The following is a 13,994-nucleotide window of genomic DNA, read 5'->3' on the forward strand; positions in this document are numbered from 1 at the left end:
AGATAATCCGAGTTTTGAATGTTTTGAATATTTGGTGATCGGATAATCGAGGTTCCTCTGTATTTTGCTTGGACAATAACCATGGTGAATAGAATCAACTACATTATCTTGGAGGTTGTTCGAACTACAGGGATGTAAGAGCTTATACTGCCAGGCAGGTCCTGTACCAAAATACCTGTGAACTGATAGGATATAAAAACAAGCACTAGAGGTCAGCTTAATTGTTTTAACAAAAAAACAGTTTTAAGTTACAATTGGATTTTCATTTGACCTGCTTATATAATTTGTTATGTAGGTTTAGTGTTAGATTTATATCAGATAATTCTGTTTGAATACAAATGCTGTATCAAAACATATGATTGCACAGGTTTTCATATGTATTGGTGCTTTTTTTCACATTGCTTAAGTACTAACATACTTTTTTTCCCTTAAAGTTTTGGCAAGCGCTCAGCAGGAAGCTTGAGACGTGGCTGTGAATGTATTGTACTAGAACCTTCAGAAATGATTGTGGTAAGATTCATATTTTAATAGCAAGTACAACTAATAAAATAACTGTTCTGAAAAACTCCTTCTGATCGTTCAGTACTCCCTAAGTGTATTCTGTTTGAGAGAAGATTGCGAACAGTGATTTTGTTTTATTTTGTTTGGATTTTACTCTTTATTTGGCATTAATTTTAATTTTTTAAAAAACAATTTTACTCTCTGGTATCATATTTCATATTTTTAATCAAATTTTTAATTGGGTGTATTTTTAAGTGATCTTCAGCATGTTATGGTATACAGTGATTGGATGTGCATTTGTACTTTAAATTCACTGCACAATTTATTTATCATGATGACTGGTGTGTTGACACAAAAACTCCTATCTGGCCAATATTTTGTATTTCCTTGCCATCAACATCAATTGCATGTTATTATCAATTCCAATGCTTTGAATGCACTGCTCATTGGTCTTCCTGAGTATTCCCTAATAAGTAGTAAAATGAAGTCTTGCAGAGAAAACCTTTTAGAATAGGAAGATTGTTTAAAAGCACTGTGGATTTCTTTTCCTCAATCTGTCACCCCCCCAGTGAACCTGCACTTTCTGGGCATTATCACTGTCCTACAAAACTGCTAAATATGCTGAGGATATTCACTGTATTCTAAAGTTATGGAAAGTACCTATTATCTGAGGAGTTATAATATATAATCAAGGATGTATTTAACTTAGTTGAAATTTATATTTTTCCCTAAAGAATTAGAAATTTGGGCATTTACTTTGCATTCCTCCTTTATAAAGCATCTGTTTCATCAGTTTTGTTACATATCTTTTGGGTGGCTTAGAGTGGTGCTGGAAAAGCACAGCAGTTCAGGCAGCATCTGAGGAGCAGGAAAATCGACGTTTCGGGCAAAAGCCCTTCATCAGGAATGAGGCAGGGACCCTCTGGGGTGGAGAGATAAATGGGAGGGTGGTGGGACTAGGTAGAAGATAGCCAAGCATACAGTGGGTGGTGGATGGAGGTGGGGATGAAGGTGATGGGTTGGAGAGGAGGGTGGAACTATTTTCAAGATTTTATGGTGTAAATATTTTTGCAAGTGACTTTTGTCAAGTCGGGATCTTTTAAATGCATGCCAAAATCCATTGTTTAAGTTACAATTTTGTACAGTTCTGTACTTGTGAACATAATAACCAATGAAGTATTCCAAATGAAATTGTTGTTTGGCATTAAAACCAAGTAAATCTGAAGCCCTTTAAATTTTTTGTCATAATTTTACTTAAAAAACGTGCAAGATAAAATATTTTAAATTAATTGCATTAGGAAGGAGAATATTTTTGTAAAACTTTGCACTTCAAAGTATTGGCATTTAATTTGGTTATGAAGATTAAGTTAATTATCGTTACTATGATTGATGATTAAAATAGTTGTATCCTTTTATTTCATTGAGTTTCAGAAGGGTTTCATGGTAATTACCCAAAACATTCAAGGTTAGGAAAGACGATCATTATTTAAGGAAATAGCCAATGAAAGCTTCTAGTTCATTTCAGTAATAAACATTGTATCACAGATATTTGGCAATGAAAATTACAAATTAATTCAATTTTTCTAATTTAAAATGTTTAACTTTTTGAGGAAAAAAAACACTGCATCTGAAATTGTATACGTATGATATTCAAAATTTACTGACCCTTTGTAAACTTACTCTAATAGCTGGTGCAATGCATCCATTCAATATCCTTGATAAAGAACTGCTTACTTTTGGAAGATGTTTCGTGCATGTTTATTTATGCAAATGAAGAAAATGCCAAAGAGTAGGCAAAAGTTGTTCATATTTGAATTTATTGAAAAACACTTAGCTAGCTATATCTATGCAAATCTATTACAAACATTTCAAATCTTTTTAATAACACATATGAATGTTAACAGTTTTGCTCAGCAAGTGTGCCAAGTTCAGAACATTGCAGTTTTAAAGTAAGAAAGGGCAAAATACATATGATTGGTTGAAATGAGATTGGGAGTCGTTCCAGTTACTGGAACTATACATCACAAAAAGGAAAGAGATTGTTGTATTGGAGGCCAATCTTCTCAGCTCAAGATCGTTTCTAACAGAATTGAGGTTAGTTCATTGTGAAACTGTTGTTGAAAGTTACAAGTCAAATTATAGACTAACCTCAATTATCTGAATATCAATTATCCGAATTTCGGACCATTGAAGAAGATTTCAAGGTCCCGATAGAAACATTACACCGAAGAGGTGTTTCCGACACTGATTGCGTCTTTTGTTTACGGTGGTTAAAAAAGAACTCTGCTTACTGAAATGCTGTTGAGAACAGTCCTGATCGTCGATGGGAGCCGAGACAATGTCTCCAAATGACTGACTGCCCACCCCTCTCTCCCAGCACTTTCCCTGGAGTTCTACACAGGGCTGTACCCTAAACCCTCACTTTCCCAGATAATCTCTCCAGGATAAAGGTGGAACTTGTCAGGAAGGTAGGGGTCGGACCGTGGGTGGTGAGGGCAGATGGAGGGTTGGGGGCTCGCATGCTGTGTGCTGCTGCGTAGTCTCCTGAACGGGAACAGACTTAGCTAGTACTCGCTGTGTCGATCCCATTGAACTGATTTGGGGGAGAGGAGAGACTTCAGCAATGCTGCAGGTCCCTCACACACCTGTGTGTGTCTGCTCAGAAACAAACCCTGAGACAGAGAGGGGGAGCAAAACAGGCAGAGCAAGAAAAAAGGAAATTTCAGCAAACTCTTGAGTCCTAGAGGAGAGGCATTAAATCAATTAACCGAATAATCCAAACAAAATCGTACCTGCCCATCTCGTGCGGATAATCGAGGTTCGTCTGTATTACCTAAAATATAGACACAAAGTTTAGATAACTTAAGAAAAGATAATTAGCAGGATGGAAGTAAATTCAGTCTGTTATTATTGCAGATCTATTCATTGCTTGAAGATCCAGTTTCTGACGTGGAGTTAAAAACTTGAAATCAGAATTCAGTAGCTATGATGGCTTCTTTAGTTAAGTGTTTGATCGTTGCTTCCAAAGGTGGAATGAGCAGAAACTGTTCCGAGAGGGAGTAAAAATGCCTTTATTTAGCTTTCCCACAACGTAGTTTGTAACTCTGTTGCCTGGTAGAGTGCAACAACCCTTGGCTGCTAAACTATTTGTCGTCTTGTTGGGAGTCCACTCTTTCTGATGGTATGCCTGAGGTCTTTTCAGAGGTAACTTGATGTTTTATGCAGATGAAACTTCAGGCTGCTATGTTAACTTTGAATGGTTGTTTCACAAAGCATTATCCGTTCTGCCTGCATTTTCTGTGGGTGTCCTTCCTGCCCTGTTTTTCTCACGAACTTTTTCTCAAATGTGTGAAAGTATCCATTGTGTTGCCTGAGAGTTATTTAAATTTGAAGTATCTCCCTTGATGATTGATGCTGCGATAACACACCAGTTTACTTTATAATTGACAGTAAATTAATTAGTCATGTAACATTTGGAAGTCACCTCATAATGTGGCTGTGCTCCTTTTTTTAAAACCATGCAAATTAATCTCCTTTAGGAATATATATGATCATTATACAGTCGAGACATGAGTTTCCATTGTATTTTCAGATACAGATTATAAGAAGAAAACTTCCTCCTCATCTCTTTCCTAGGCATTTTGCAGATTATTTTAAATCGGCAACCTCTAGTTATTGAGCTTCTCACCAGTGGGATTAGTGTTTCATCAATGAAAATTTATCACCTTAAATACCTCTATTAGGTTATCTCTTAGTCTGTTTGATGCCAAGTTTATAAATAACCCATTGCACCAAAACACTCTAAAGGTTCTCTCCATTGAGATAAGTTGCTTTTCTGTTCCTCTGACCAAAATAGATAACTTCCCACTTACCCGTGTTAAACTTCACCTTCCAAATTTTGACCCATTCACCTAACCTATCCATGTCCGTTAAAAAATTTTCTATTTCTTCAATGTAACTAACTTTTCCACCTATTTTAGTGTTATCTGCAAATTTGGATTCAAGTTGTTAATATAATTCAGGCAGAAAGTGAGGACTGCAGATGCTGGAGATCAGAGCTGAAAATGTGTTGCTGGAAAAGCGCAGCAGGTCAGGCAGCATCCAAGGACCAGGAGAATTGACGTTTCGGGGATGAGCCCTTCTTCAGGAATGAGGAAAGTGTGCCCAGCAGGCTAAGATAAAAGGTAGAGAGGAGGGACTTTGGGGAGGGCCGTTGGAAATGTGATAGGTGGAAGGAGGTTAAGGTGAGGGTGATAGGCCAGAGTAGGGGTGGGGTCGGAGAGGTCAGGAAGAAGATTGCAGGTTAGGAAGGCGGTGCTGAGTTTGAAGGTTGGGACTGAGACAAGGTGGGGGGAGGGGAAATGAGGAAACTGGAGAAAGCTGAGTTCATCCCTTGTGGTTGGAGGGTTCCTACGATGTATATGGAGGTTGGTGGGGTGGTAGGTGAGGACCAGTGGGATTCTGTCCTGGTGGTGATTGGAGGGGCGGAGGAGCGGGAAGTGGAGGAGATGCGTTGGAGAGCATCGTTCGATCACGTCTGGGGGGAAATTGCCAACTGGGTTGAAGAAGGAGGCCATCTGAGTTGTACGGTATTGGAATGTACATTTACTATAAACCGACCGACTCCCATAGCTACCTAGACTACACCTCCTCCCACCCTACCTCCTGTAAAAACGCCATCCCATATTCCCAATACCTTCATCTCCGCCGCATCTGCTCCCAGGAAGACCAGTTCCAATACCGTGGACCACTCCCTCCGTGACTCCCTCGTCAGGTCCACACCCCCCCACCAACCCAACCTCCACTCCCGGCACCTTCCCTTACAACCGCAAGAAATGCAAACCTCGCGCCCACACCTCCCCCTTTTACTTCCCTCCAAGGCCCCAAGGGATCCTTCCATGTCCACCACAAACTCACCTGCACCTCCACACACATCATTTACTGCATCCGCTGCACCTGATATAGCCTCCTCTATATTGGGGAGACAGGCTGCCTACTTGCGGAATGTTTCAGAGAATACCTCTGGGACACCCGGACCAACCAATTCAACCACCCCGTGGCTCAACACTTCAACTCCCCCTCCCATTCCACCAAGGACATGCAGGTCCTTGGACTCCTCCATCGCCAGACCATAACAACACGATGGCTGGAGGAAGAGCGCCTCATCTTCCGCCCAGGAACCCTCCAACCACAAGGGATGAACTCAGCTTTCTCCAGTTTCCTCATTTCCCCTCCCCCCACCTTGTCTCAGTCCCAACCCTCGAACTCAGCACCGCCTTCCTAACCTGCGATCTTCTTCCTGACCTCTCCACCCCCACCCCTACTCTGGCCTATCACCCTCACCTTAACCTCCTTCCACCTATCGTATTTCCAACACCCCTCCCCCAAGTCCCTCTCCCCTACCTTTTATCTTAGCCTGCTGGGCACACTTTCCTCATTCCTGAAGAAGGGCTCATGCCCAAATGAAGATTCTCCTGCTCCTTGGATGCTGCCTGACCTGCTGCGCTTTTCCAGCAATACATTTTCAGCTCAATATAGTTATGGCCTAATGACAAGACTCCACTAGTTATGTCTTGCTGACAAAACAAGGACACATTTATCACGACTCTCTGCTTTCAGTTGCTTAGCCAATCCTCTATCTCTAAACTAGTAAATTACCCCTAACCCCATGTGGTCATAAATATTAATGTTTTGTGCAGTCCTAAACAAAGTCCCTTTTGGGGCAGCGTGATAGTTCAGTGCTGCCTCACAGCATCAGGGACCCAGGTTTGATTCCAACCTCTGGCCACTGTCTGTGTGGAGTTTGAACCCCGTGTCTGTGTGGGATTCCTCTGGGTGCTACGGTTTCCCCTCTTAGTTCAAAATTGTGCAGTTTGGGTGAAATGGCCGTGCTAAATTGCCCATAGTGTTCAGGGATGTGTAAGTTAGGTGCATTAGTCGGGGTAACTGTCAAGTAATAGGGTAGGGAAATGGATCTGTGTGGGATACTATTGAGGGTTGGTGTGGACTTGTTGGGCCAAAATGGCCTGTTTCCGCTCTGCAGGGATTTTGTGAAATGGCTTCTGGAAGTCCAGATATGCTACATCTACAGGATCCCTATTATCCACCTTATTTGTTACATCTTCGAACAACTTGTAACAAATTGGTCAAACGTTCATAAAACTATGCTGACTCTAACAGATTGCATTTTGTCTTTTCAATTACCTATTATTACTTCCTTAATAATGGATTCTAACATGTTAAACTAACTGGTCTATGGTTTCCTGCTTTCTGCCTCCTTTCCTTTTTGAATAAAAATTAATATTAACATTTTTGCAATCCATTGGAACCTTTCTTGCATCCAGGGAATTTTGGAATATTACAAGCAATGGATCCACTATCTCTGCTGTCATTTCCTTTAAGACCATAGGATGTAGGCCAGCAGGTACTGCGTACTTGTCTGCTTGGCTTGTGTTGATGCTCATTCTAAGCTCCTCCATTTCTCCATTACCATTAGGTGGCACTCCTGTCCTCCTTTGTAAAAACTGGAGCAAAATACTGATCTAGTGGCTCTTCCATTCCTGTGAACCATATTATTAACTACCCAGTCACATTCCCTAGTGGTAGCTCAGTGGTTAGCATTGCTGCCTCTCAACACCAGGGATCTGGGTTCAGTTACGACTGTCTGTGTGGAGTTTGCACGTTATCCCCGGGTCTGCGTGGGTTTGTGCCTAGTGCTCTGGTTTCATCCTATAGTCCAAAAATGTGCAAGTTAGGTGGATTGGCCATGCTAAATTGCTCCATGCTGTTCAGGGTTGTGGAAGCTAGATGGTTTAACTGTGGTAAATGCGGGGTTACAGGGATGGAGGATGGAAGAGGATAGTGGGATAATCTTTGGAGCGTTGGTGCAGATTCCTTGGGCCGAACGGACTCTATCTGCACTGTGGGGACTCTATGATCCTCAAGTGACCAACAGTCATTTGAGCTACAGTTTTCCCTTTTCTATACTAATGGAAACTTTTGCTGTCCATTTTGATATTCTGTGCTAGTTTTCTTTGATTTTATCATTGCTCTATTCATTGCTGTTTTAGTAATGCCTTGTTGATCTTTCCTAATCTTTCAGCCTGCCACTTGACTTTGCAATATGGAATGCCTTAATTTTGTCATTATATTATCTTTAATTTCTTTCTTAGCCATGGATGTTGTCTCCCTCTTTTACAATCTTCCTTTCTGGAATATATTTTAGTTGGGAGCAATGAGTCTCTCTTAAACATCTGCCACTGCTACCTTTAGTCTTCCTGGCTAGTCCAACTGAACCATTTCTGTCCTTATACCTATATAAATACCATTGTCTAACTCCAAAGCACTAGTGTGGTACTTCAGTTTCTCGCCCTCCAACAAATTTGAAATTCTACCATGCACTTCCCTAGAGAATTGTTTAGTATGCGATCAATAATTAATCCCACTTCATTACACTATACTAAATCCAGAATAGCCTGCTTCTGGTTGATTCCAAAACATATTGCTCCAAGAAACAATCTCTAATATATTCTGTCAACTTTCCCTCAAGCTTGATTAATGAATTTGATTAATCCAGTCTATATGCATATTAAAATCACTTATGGTTATTTCTCTACCTTTCTTACAGTCCTGGTATTTCCTAGTTTATACTGCATGACTGCTGGTTGATTACTTACACCAGGGGCTTCTTTCCCTTGCTATTTCTTATTTCTGCTGAGATTTATTGTATATAATTTCTTGCTAAATACTGATCCAGTCCTTTACTAACAAAGCTGCATCACTTCACTTTCCTTCGTGCTTATCCCCGTGAGGCACAGTGTGTTCTAGGATATTCCATTCCTAAGGTAAAAACAATGACTGTAGATGCTGGAAACCAGATTTTGGATTAGTAGTGCTGGAAGAGCACAGCAGTTCAGGCAGCATCTGAGGAGCAGCAAAATCGACGTTTCAGGCAAAAGCCCTTCATCAGGAATAAAGGCAAAGAGCCTGAAGCGTGGGGAGGTAAGCTAGAGGAGGGTGGGGTGGGGAGAAAATAGCATGGAGTACAATAAGTGAGTGGGGGAGAGAATGAAGGTGATAGGTCAGGGAAGATGGTGGAGTGGATGGGTGGAAAAGAAGATAGGCAGGTAGGACAAGTCATGGGGACAGTGCTGAGCTGGAAGTTTGGAACTAGGATGAGGTGGGGGAAGGGGAAATGAGGAAACTGTTGAAGTCCACATTGATGCCCTGGGGTTGAAGTGTTCCGAGGCGGAAGGTGAGGCGTTCTTCCTCCAGGCGTTTGGTGGTGAGGGAGCGGCGGTGAAGGAGGCCCAGCACCCCCATGTCCTTGGCAAGTGGGAGGGGGAGTTGAAAAGTTGGGCCATAGGGCGGTGTGGTTGATTGGTGCGGGTGTCCCAGAGATGTTTCCTAAAGTGCTCTGCTAGGAAATGTCCAGTCTCCCCAGTGTAGAGGAGACCACATTGGGACAACGGATGCAATAAATGATATTAGTGGATGTGCAGGTAAAACTTTGGATGTGGAAGGCTCCTTTTTGGCCTTGGATGGAGGTGAGGGAGAAGGTGTGGGCACAGGTTTTGCTGTTCCTGCGGTGGCAGGGGAAGGTGCCAGGATGGGAGGTGGGTTGTAGGGGGATGTGGACCTGACCAGGTAGTCACGGAGGGAACTGTCTTAGCAGAAGGCGGAAAGGGGTGGGGAGGGAAATATGTCCCTGGTGTAGGGTCTTTTTGGAGGTGGCGGAAATGTCAGCGGATGATTTGGTTAATGCGAAGGTTGGTAGGGTGGAAGGTGAGCACTAGGGGCGTTCTGTCCTTGTTACGGTTGGAGGGGTGGGGTTTGAGGGCGGAGTTGCAGGATGTGGAGGAGATGCATTGGAAGCATCTTTAACCATGTGGGAAGGGAAATTGCAGTCATCTGGGAAGGAGGCCATCTGGTGTGTTCTGTGGTGGAACTGGTCCTCCTGGAAGCAGAACGGTGGAGGCGGAGAAATTGAGAATACGGGATGGCATTTTTGCAAGAGGTAGGGTGGGAAGAAGTGTAATCCAGGTAGCTGTGGAAGTCAGTGGGTTTGTAAAAAAAAAAGAAAGTCAGTGTCAAGTCGGTCGTCTTTAATGGAGATGGAGAGGTCCAGGAAGAGGAGGGAGGTGTCAGAGATGGTCCAGGTAAATTTAAGGTCAGGGTGGAATGTGTTGGTGAAGTTGATGAATTGCTCAACCTCCTCGCGGGAGCATGAGGTGGCGCCAATGCAGTCATCAATGTAGCAGAGGAAGAGGTGGGGAGTGGTTCCGGTGTAATTTCGGAAGATTGACTGTTCTATGTAGCCAACAAAGAGACAGGCATAGCTGGGACCCATACGTGTGCCCATGGCTACCCCTTTGGTCTGGAGGAAGTGGGAGGATTTGAAGGAGAAATTGTTAAGGGGGAGGACCAGTTCGGCCAAACGAATGAGTGTGTGGGTTGGGGACGTTGGGAGAGGAAAAAATGGAGGGCTTGGAGGCCCTGGTCATGGCGGATGGAAGTGTAGAGGGATTGGATATCCATGGTGAAGATGAGGTGTTGGGGGCCGGGGAAACGGAAGTCTTGGAGGAGGTGGAGGGCGTGGGTGGTGTCTTGAATGCATGTGGGGAGTACCTGGACTGGGGGGGATAGGACAGTGTCGAGATAGGTAGAGATGAGTTCAGTGGGGCAGGAGCATGCTGAGACAACGTGTCGGCCAGAGTGGTCAGGCTTGTGGATCTTGGGAAGGAGGCAGAACCGGGCTGTGCGGGGTTCCCAGACGGAGGTTGGAAGCTGTGGGTGGGAGATCTCCTTAGGAGATGAGGTTCTGTATGGTCTGGGAGATGATGGTTTGGTGATGGAGGGTGGGGTCTTGATCGAGGGGGCAGTAGGAAGAGGTGTCCTCGGGTTGGCATTTGGCTTCAGTGGTGTAGAGGTCACTGCGCCAGACTACCACTGCACCCACTTTATCTGCTGGCTTGATGGTGAGGTTGGAATTGGAGCAGAGGGATTGGAGGGCTGCGCGTTGTAAGGATTAGAGGTTGGAGTGGGGTAGACAGGTTGAGGCGGTTAATGTTCCGCCGGCAGTTGGAAATGAAGAGGTCGAGGGTGGGTAATAGGCCAGCGCAGGGTGTCCAGGTGGATGCAGTGTGTTGGAGGTGGGCGAAGGGGTCCTCAGAAGGTGCGTGGGAATCCTGAATGTGAAAGTAAGCTCCGAAGTGGAGGCGGTAGAAGAAATGTTCGACGTCACGACTTGTATTAAATTCATTGATGCATGGACGGAGGGGGATGAAGGTGAATCCTTTGCTTGAGGACTGATCATTCGTCCTCCGTGAGGGGAAGGTCTGGAGGGATGGTGAATACTCAGCAGGGCTGGGAGCTGGGATCTGATGTGGGTGTGGAGCTGGGAGTGGAGGCGGAGCCAGTAACTGGAGTGGGTGTGATGGTGGGGGGAATGGGGGTGGAGTCATGAGCAGGGGTGGTGCTCCCCTCAGTTCTAGTGGCCGGAATGGTGACAGTGGGATTTGTGGGGGGGCGTGTCAGCAGAATGAGGTGAGTGGCATTGGTGGGGGCGGAAGTGGTGGCAGACATGGCGGTAGAGGTGGCGGAAGTCACTGAGCATGTGACATCTGTGATGATGTGAGGGGCGGAAGTGATGTCACGTGTGGTGTATGAGGAATTGTGAAGGGCAGAAGTTGTTGTGGGAGTGGCCATGATAGGGGTGGAAGTGACATCATCAATCAGCGTGGGGGTGGCAGCTGCACCACCCGCATGGCTAATGGAGTCTAAGTAGTTCCAGAAGCCGGGGGAATCTTCTGGAATGTTTGAGGAGCGCTGGTTATGGAGGTGGGTAGATAAAAGTTTGTTGTACTTACAGTTTTTGATATTTGAGATGGAGTTGAAATACTGTTTGTTGAGAGTATGAATTCTTCTGAGGATGTAGTAGAGTGGGTCCTTTGCAATTCTGAGAGAGTGTGGCCCTCAGCTGAGGCAGGACTGACTGTAGAGAGGTTAGGTGCCGGCGCATTGCTGCAAGCGTGGAACGGAGGATCTTGAAGGAGAACTGTTGCTGGTGATTTTGAATCTGTAGTCTGTACTGTTTGTCCTGTTCGGGTCCAAACTCTGCTGGCTTAAAGGTGGTCCGGAGTCTGTGGGATGAGTAGTTTATGGAGGCAGGCACTGAGAAAGCAAATGTGGCTGTGGTAACGAGTTTGTTTCAGGACATGGTTGAAGAGCTTCAGGGCAGAGGAAATGACCTGGGAGTTGCAGTGGGAGAGGGAACCTGGTGTTCCTGTAACCATGTCTCAGTAATCACTGTAAAATCATACCTATTTGTCTTCATTTGCATTGTTAACTCAATAATTTTATTCAGAGTGCATTGTGATATAAAGCCTGTAAGTTTGTTCTATTATCAATTTTCTCATCTCTTATATGATTCATGATGCAATATGATTGTCATATGTTCTTTCCCTTCCTTTCATTTTCTGATAACAATCAGACTCTTCACTAGCCTGCACTTCTGCTTTCTCCTTTTAACTTTGATTTTTATAATTTTCCATGCAGCATGATGAGTAAGTTTGCAGATGATGCCAAAATAGGTAGTCTAGTGGGCAGTGAAGATGATTATCTCAGAGTACAACAGGACTTTGATCAGATGGGCCAATGGACTGAGGAGTGGCAGATGGAGTTTAATATAGATAAATGTGAGGTGCTGCATTTTGTTAAGGCAAAGCAGGGTAAGACTTATACACTTAATTGTAAAGTCCTGATGGGGGTGTTGCTGAACAAAGTGACCTAGGGGTGCAGATGCATATTTCCTTGCAAGTAGGTAGACAGGGTGGTGAAGGAGGTGTTGGCACGCTTGCCTTTGTTGGCCGAAACATTGAGTTGAGATGTCATGTTGTGGCTGTACAGGACATTGGTGAGGTCACTTTTAGAATAAGTGTACAATTCTGGTCACCCTTCTATAGGAAAGATGTTAAACTTAAAAGGATATAGAAAAGATTTAAAAGGATTTTGCCAGGATTGGAGGATTTACCTTAAAGGGAGAGGTGGAATAGGGTAGGGCTTTTTTCCCTGGAGTGTCAGAGGGGTGACCTTTATAAAGGTTTGTAAAATCATGAGAGGCATATATAGCGTGAATAGCCAAGGTCTTTTTCTTAGGGTGGGGGAGTCCAAAACTAGAGGTGAGAATGGAAAGATTTGAAAAGGATCTGAGGGGTAAGATTTTCATGTGGTGTGTGTTTGGAATGAGCTGCCAGTGGAAGTGGTGGAGACAGTAAAATTAGTGTTTACAAGGCATGTGGAGGGTTGAAAATGATGTGGACCAAATGCTGGAAAATGGGACAAGATGAGATTGGGATATCTGGTTGGCATGGATGAGTTGGACTGAAGGGTCTGTTTCCATGTTGAATGACTCTATTCCCACCACCACCCATCACACAGACACACCAGTCAACTGTTTGGTTTAAAATCCCATCTACACCTACAGCCCTAGATATGCAATTCTCCAGGACTCTGGTTCCAGTACGAGTCAGGTGGAGCCCAAACAATCAGAACAGCTTTTTCCTTATCCAGTACTGGTGACAAAGGCCCATGAATTTGAATCCATTTCTCTCATTCCATTCTTTCAGCCATGCATTTACCCCTCTAATCGTATGTGCTAATTAGCGTGTGGCTTAGGCAGTAATATGTAATATTTTGGCCTCTGTCTGCTAATATTCCTTCAGCAGAACCTCTTTCCTCTTTTTACTTGTATCACTGGTACCTACGTGGATCTCAACAACTGGATCTTTCCCTCCCGTTCCAAGATCCACTGCAGCCCAGATGAAATATCCTGAATCCTGGTACCAGGCAGGCAATACAGCATTTGGGACTCTTGATTCTGGCTGCAAAGAGCAGTATCAATTTCTTTGACTATATTATCCCCAATTACAACAATATTTCTGTTTACCCCCAGTCTTGAATGACTCCCTGTACCATGATGCTATGATCAGTTTGTTCATTCTCTCTACAGACTCCATTCTCAGCCACACAAAGAGAAAGAATCTCAAACCTGTTGGACAAGGATAAGGGCAGAGGCTCCAACAGCATCACCTTCAGGATCTCTCTACTTAGTCATATTTACACCGTTCTATCCCTGACCACGAACTGAATTTGAGATAGTTAATATAATGGTGCAGCTGCCGCCTGATGCACAGCATCTAGATAATTCTTTTGTGTCTTCCTGACGTATCACAGTTTTCAGAGCTCAGACTCAAACTCATCAACTCTGAGCCAGAGTTCCTCAAGCATTTGATACTTATGACATATATGGTCGCTAAAAGGTCCTCCAGCTCCCACATCAGGCACTAGCCTGGCCCTGCATCTATTTTATTTACTTAGTTCTTAATTTTTAAAAAATTTACTTTTAATGTCTAAAGCATTTTTTTTACTGGTTCCTGTTTAATTTGAAAACAATTTATAATCAAGATAGCAGCTATACTCAACTCAGCTAATGA

General features: G+C 43.8%; 1 protein-coding gene across 5 annotated transcripts in view; it reads left to right on the top strand.

The window, feature by feature from the left end:
• rapgef2b (Rap guanine nucleotide exchange factor 2b) overlaps positions 1-13,994 on the top strand; it is a 393,772-nt gene that overhangs the window by 145,314 nt on the left and 234,464 nt on the right. For all 5 annotated transcript variants that reach the window (XM_060851743.1, XM_060851735.1, XM_060851737.1 and 2 more), the window contains one exon: positions 435-510. In XM_060851743.1, the coding sequence (XP_060707726.1) occupies positions 435-510 (76 nt within the window). The remainder of the gene's footprint in view (positions 1-434; positions 511-13,994) is intronic.

This window comes from Hemiscyllium ocellatum, chromosome 36, assembly GCF_020745735.1.
Source record: "Hemiscyllium ocellatum isolate sHemOce1 chromosome 36, sHemOce1.pat.X.cur, whole genome shotgun sequence".
In the NCBI taxonomy this organism is placed as follows: Eukaryota; Metazoa; Chordata; class Chondrichthyes; order Orectolobiformes; family Hemiscylliidae; genus Hemiscyllium; species Hemiscyllium ocellatum.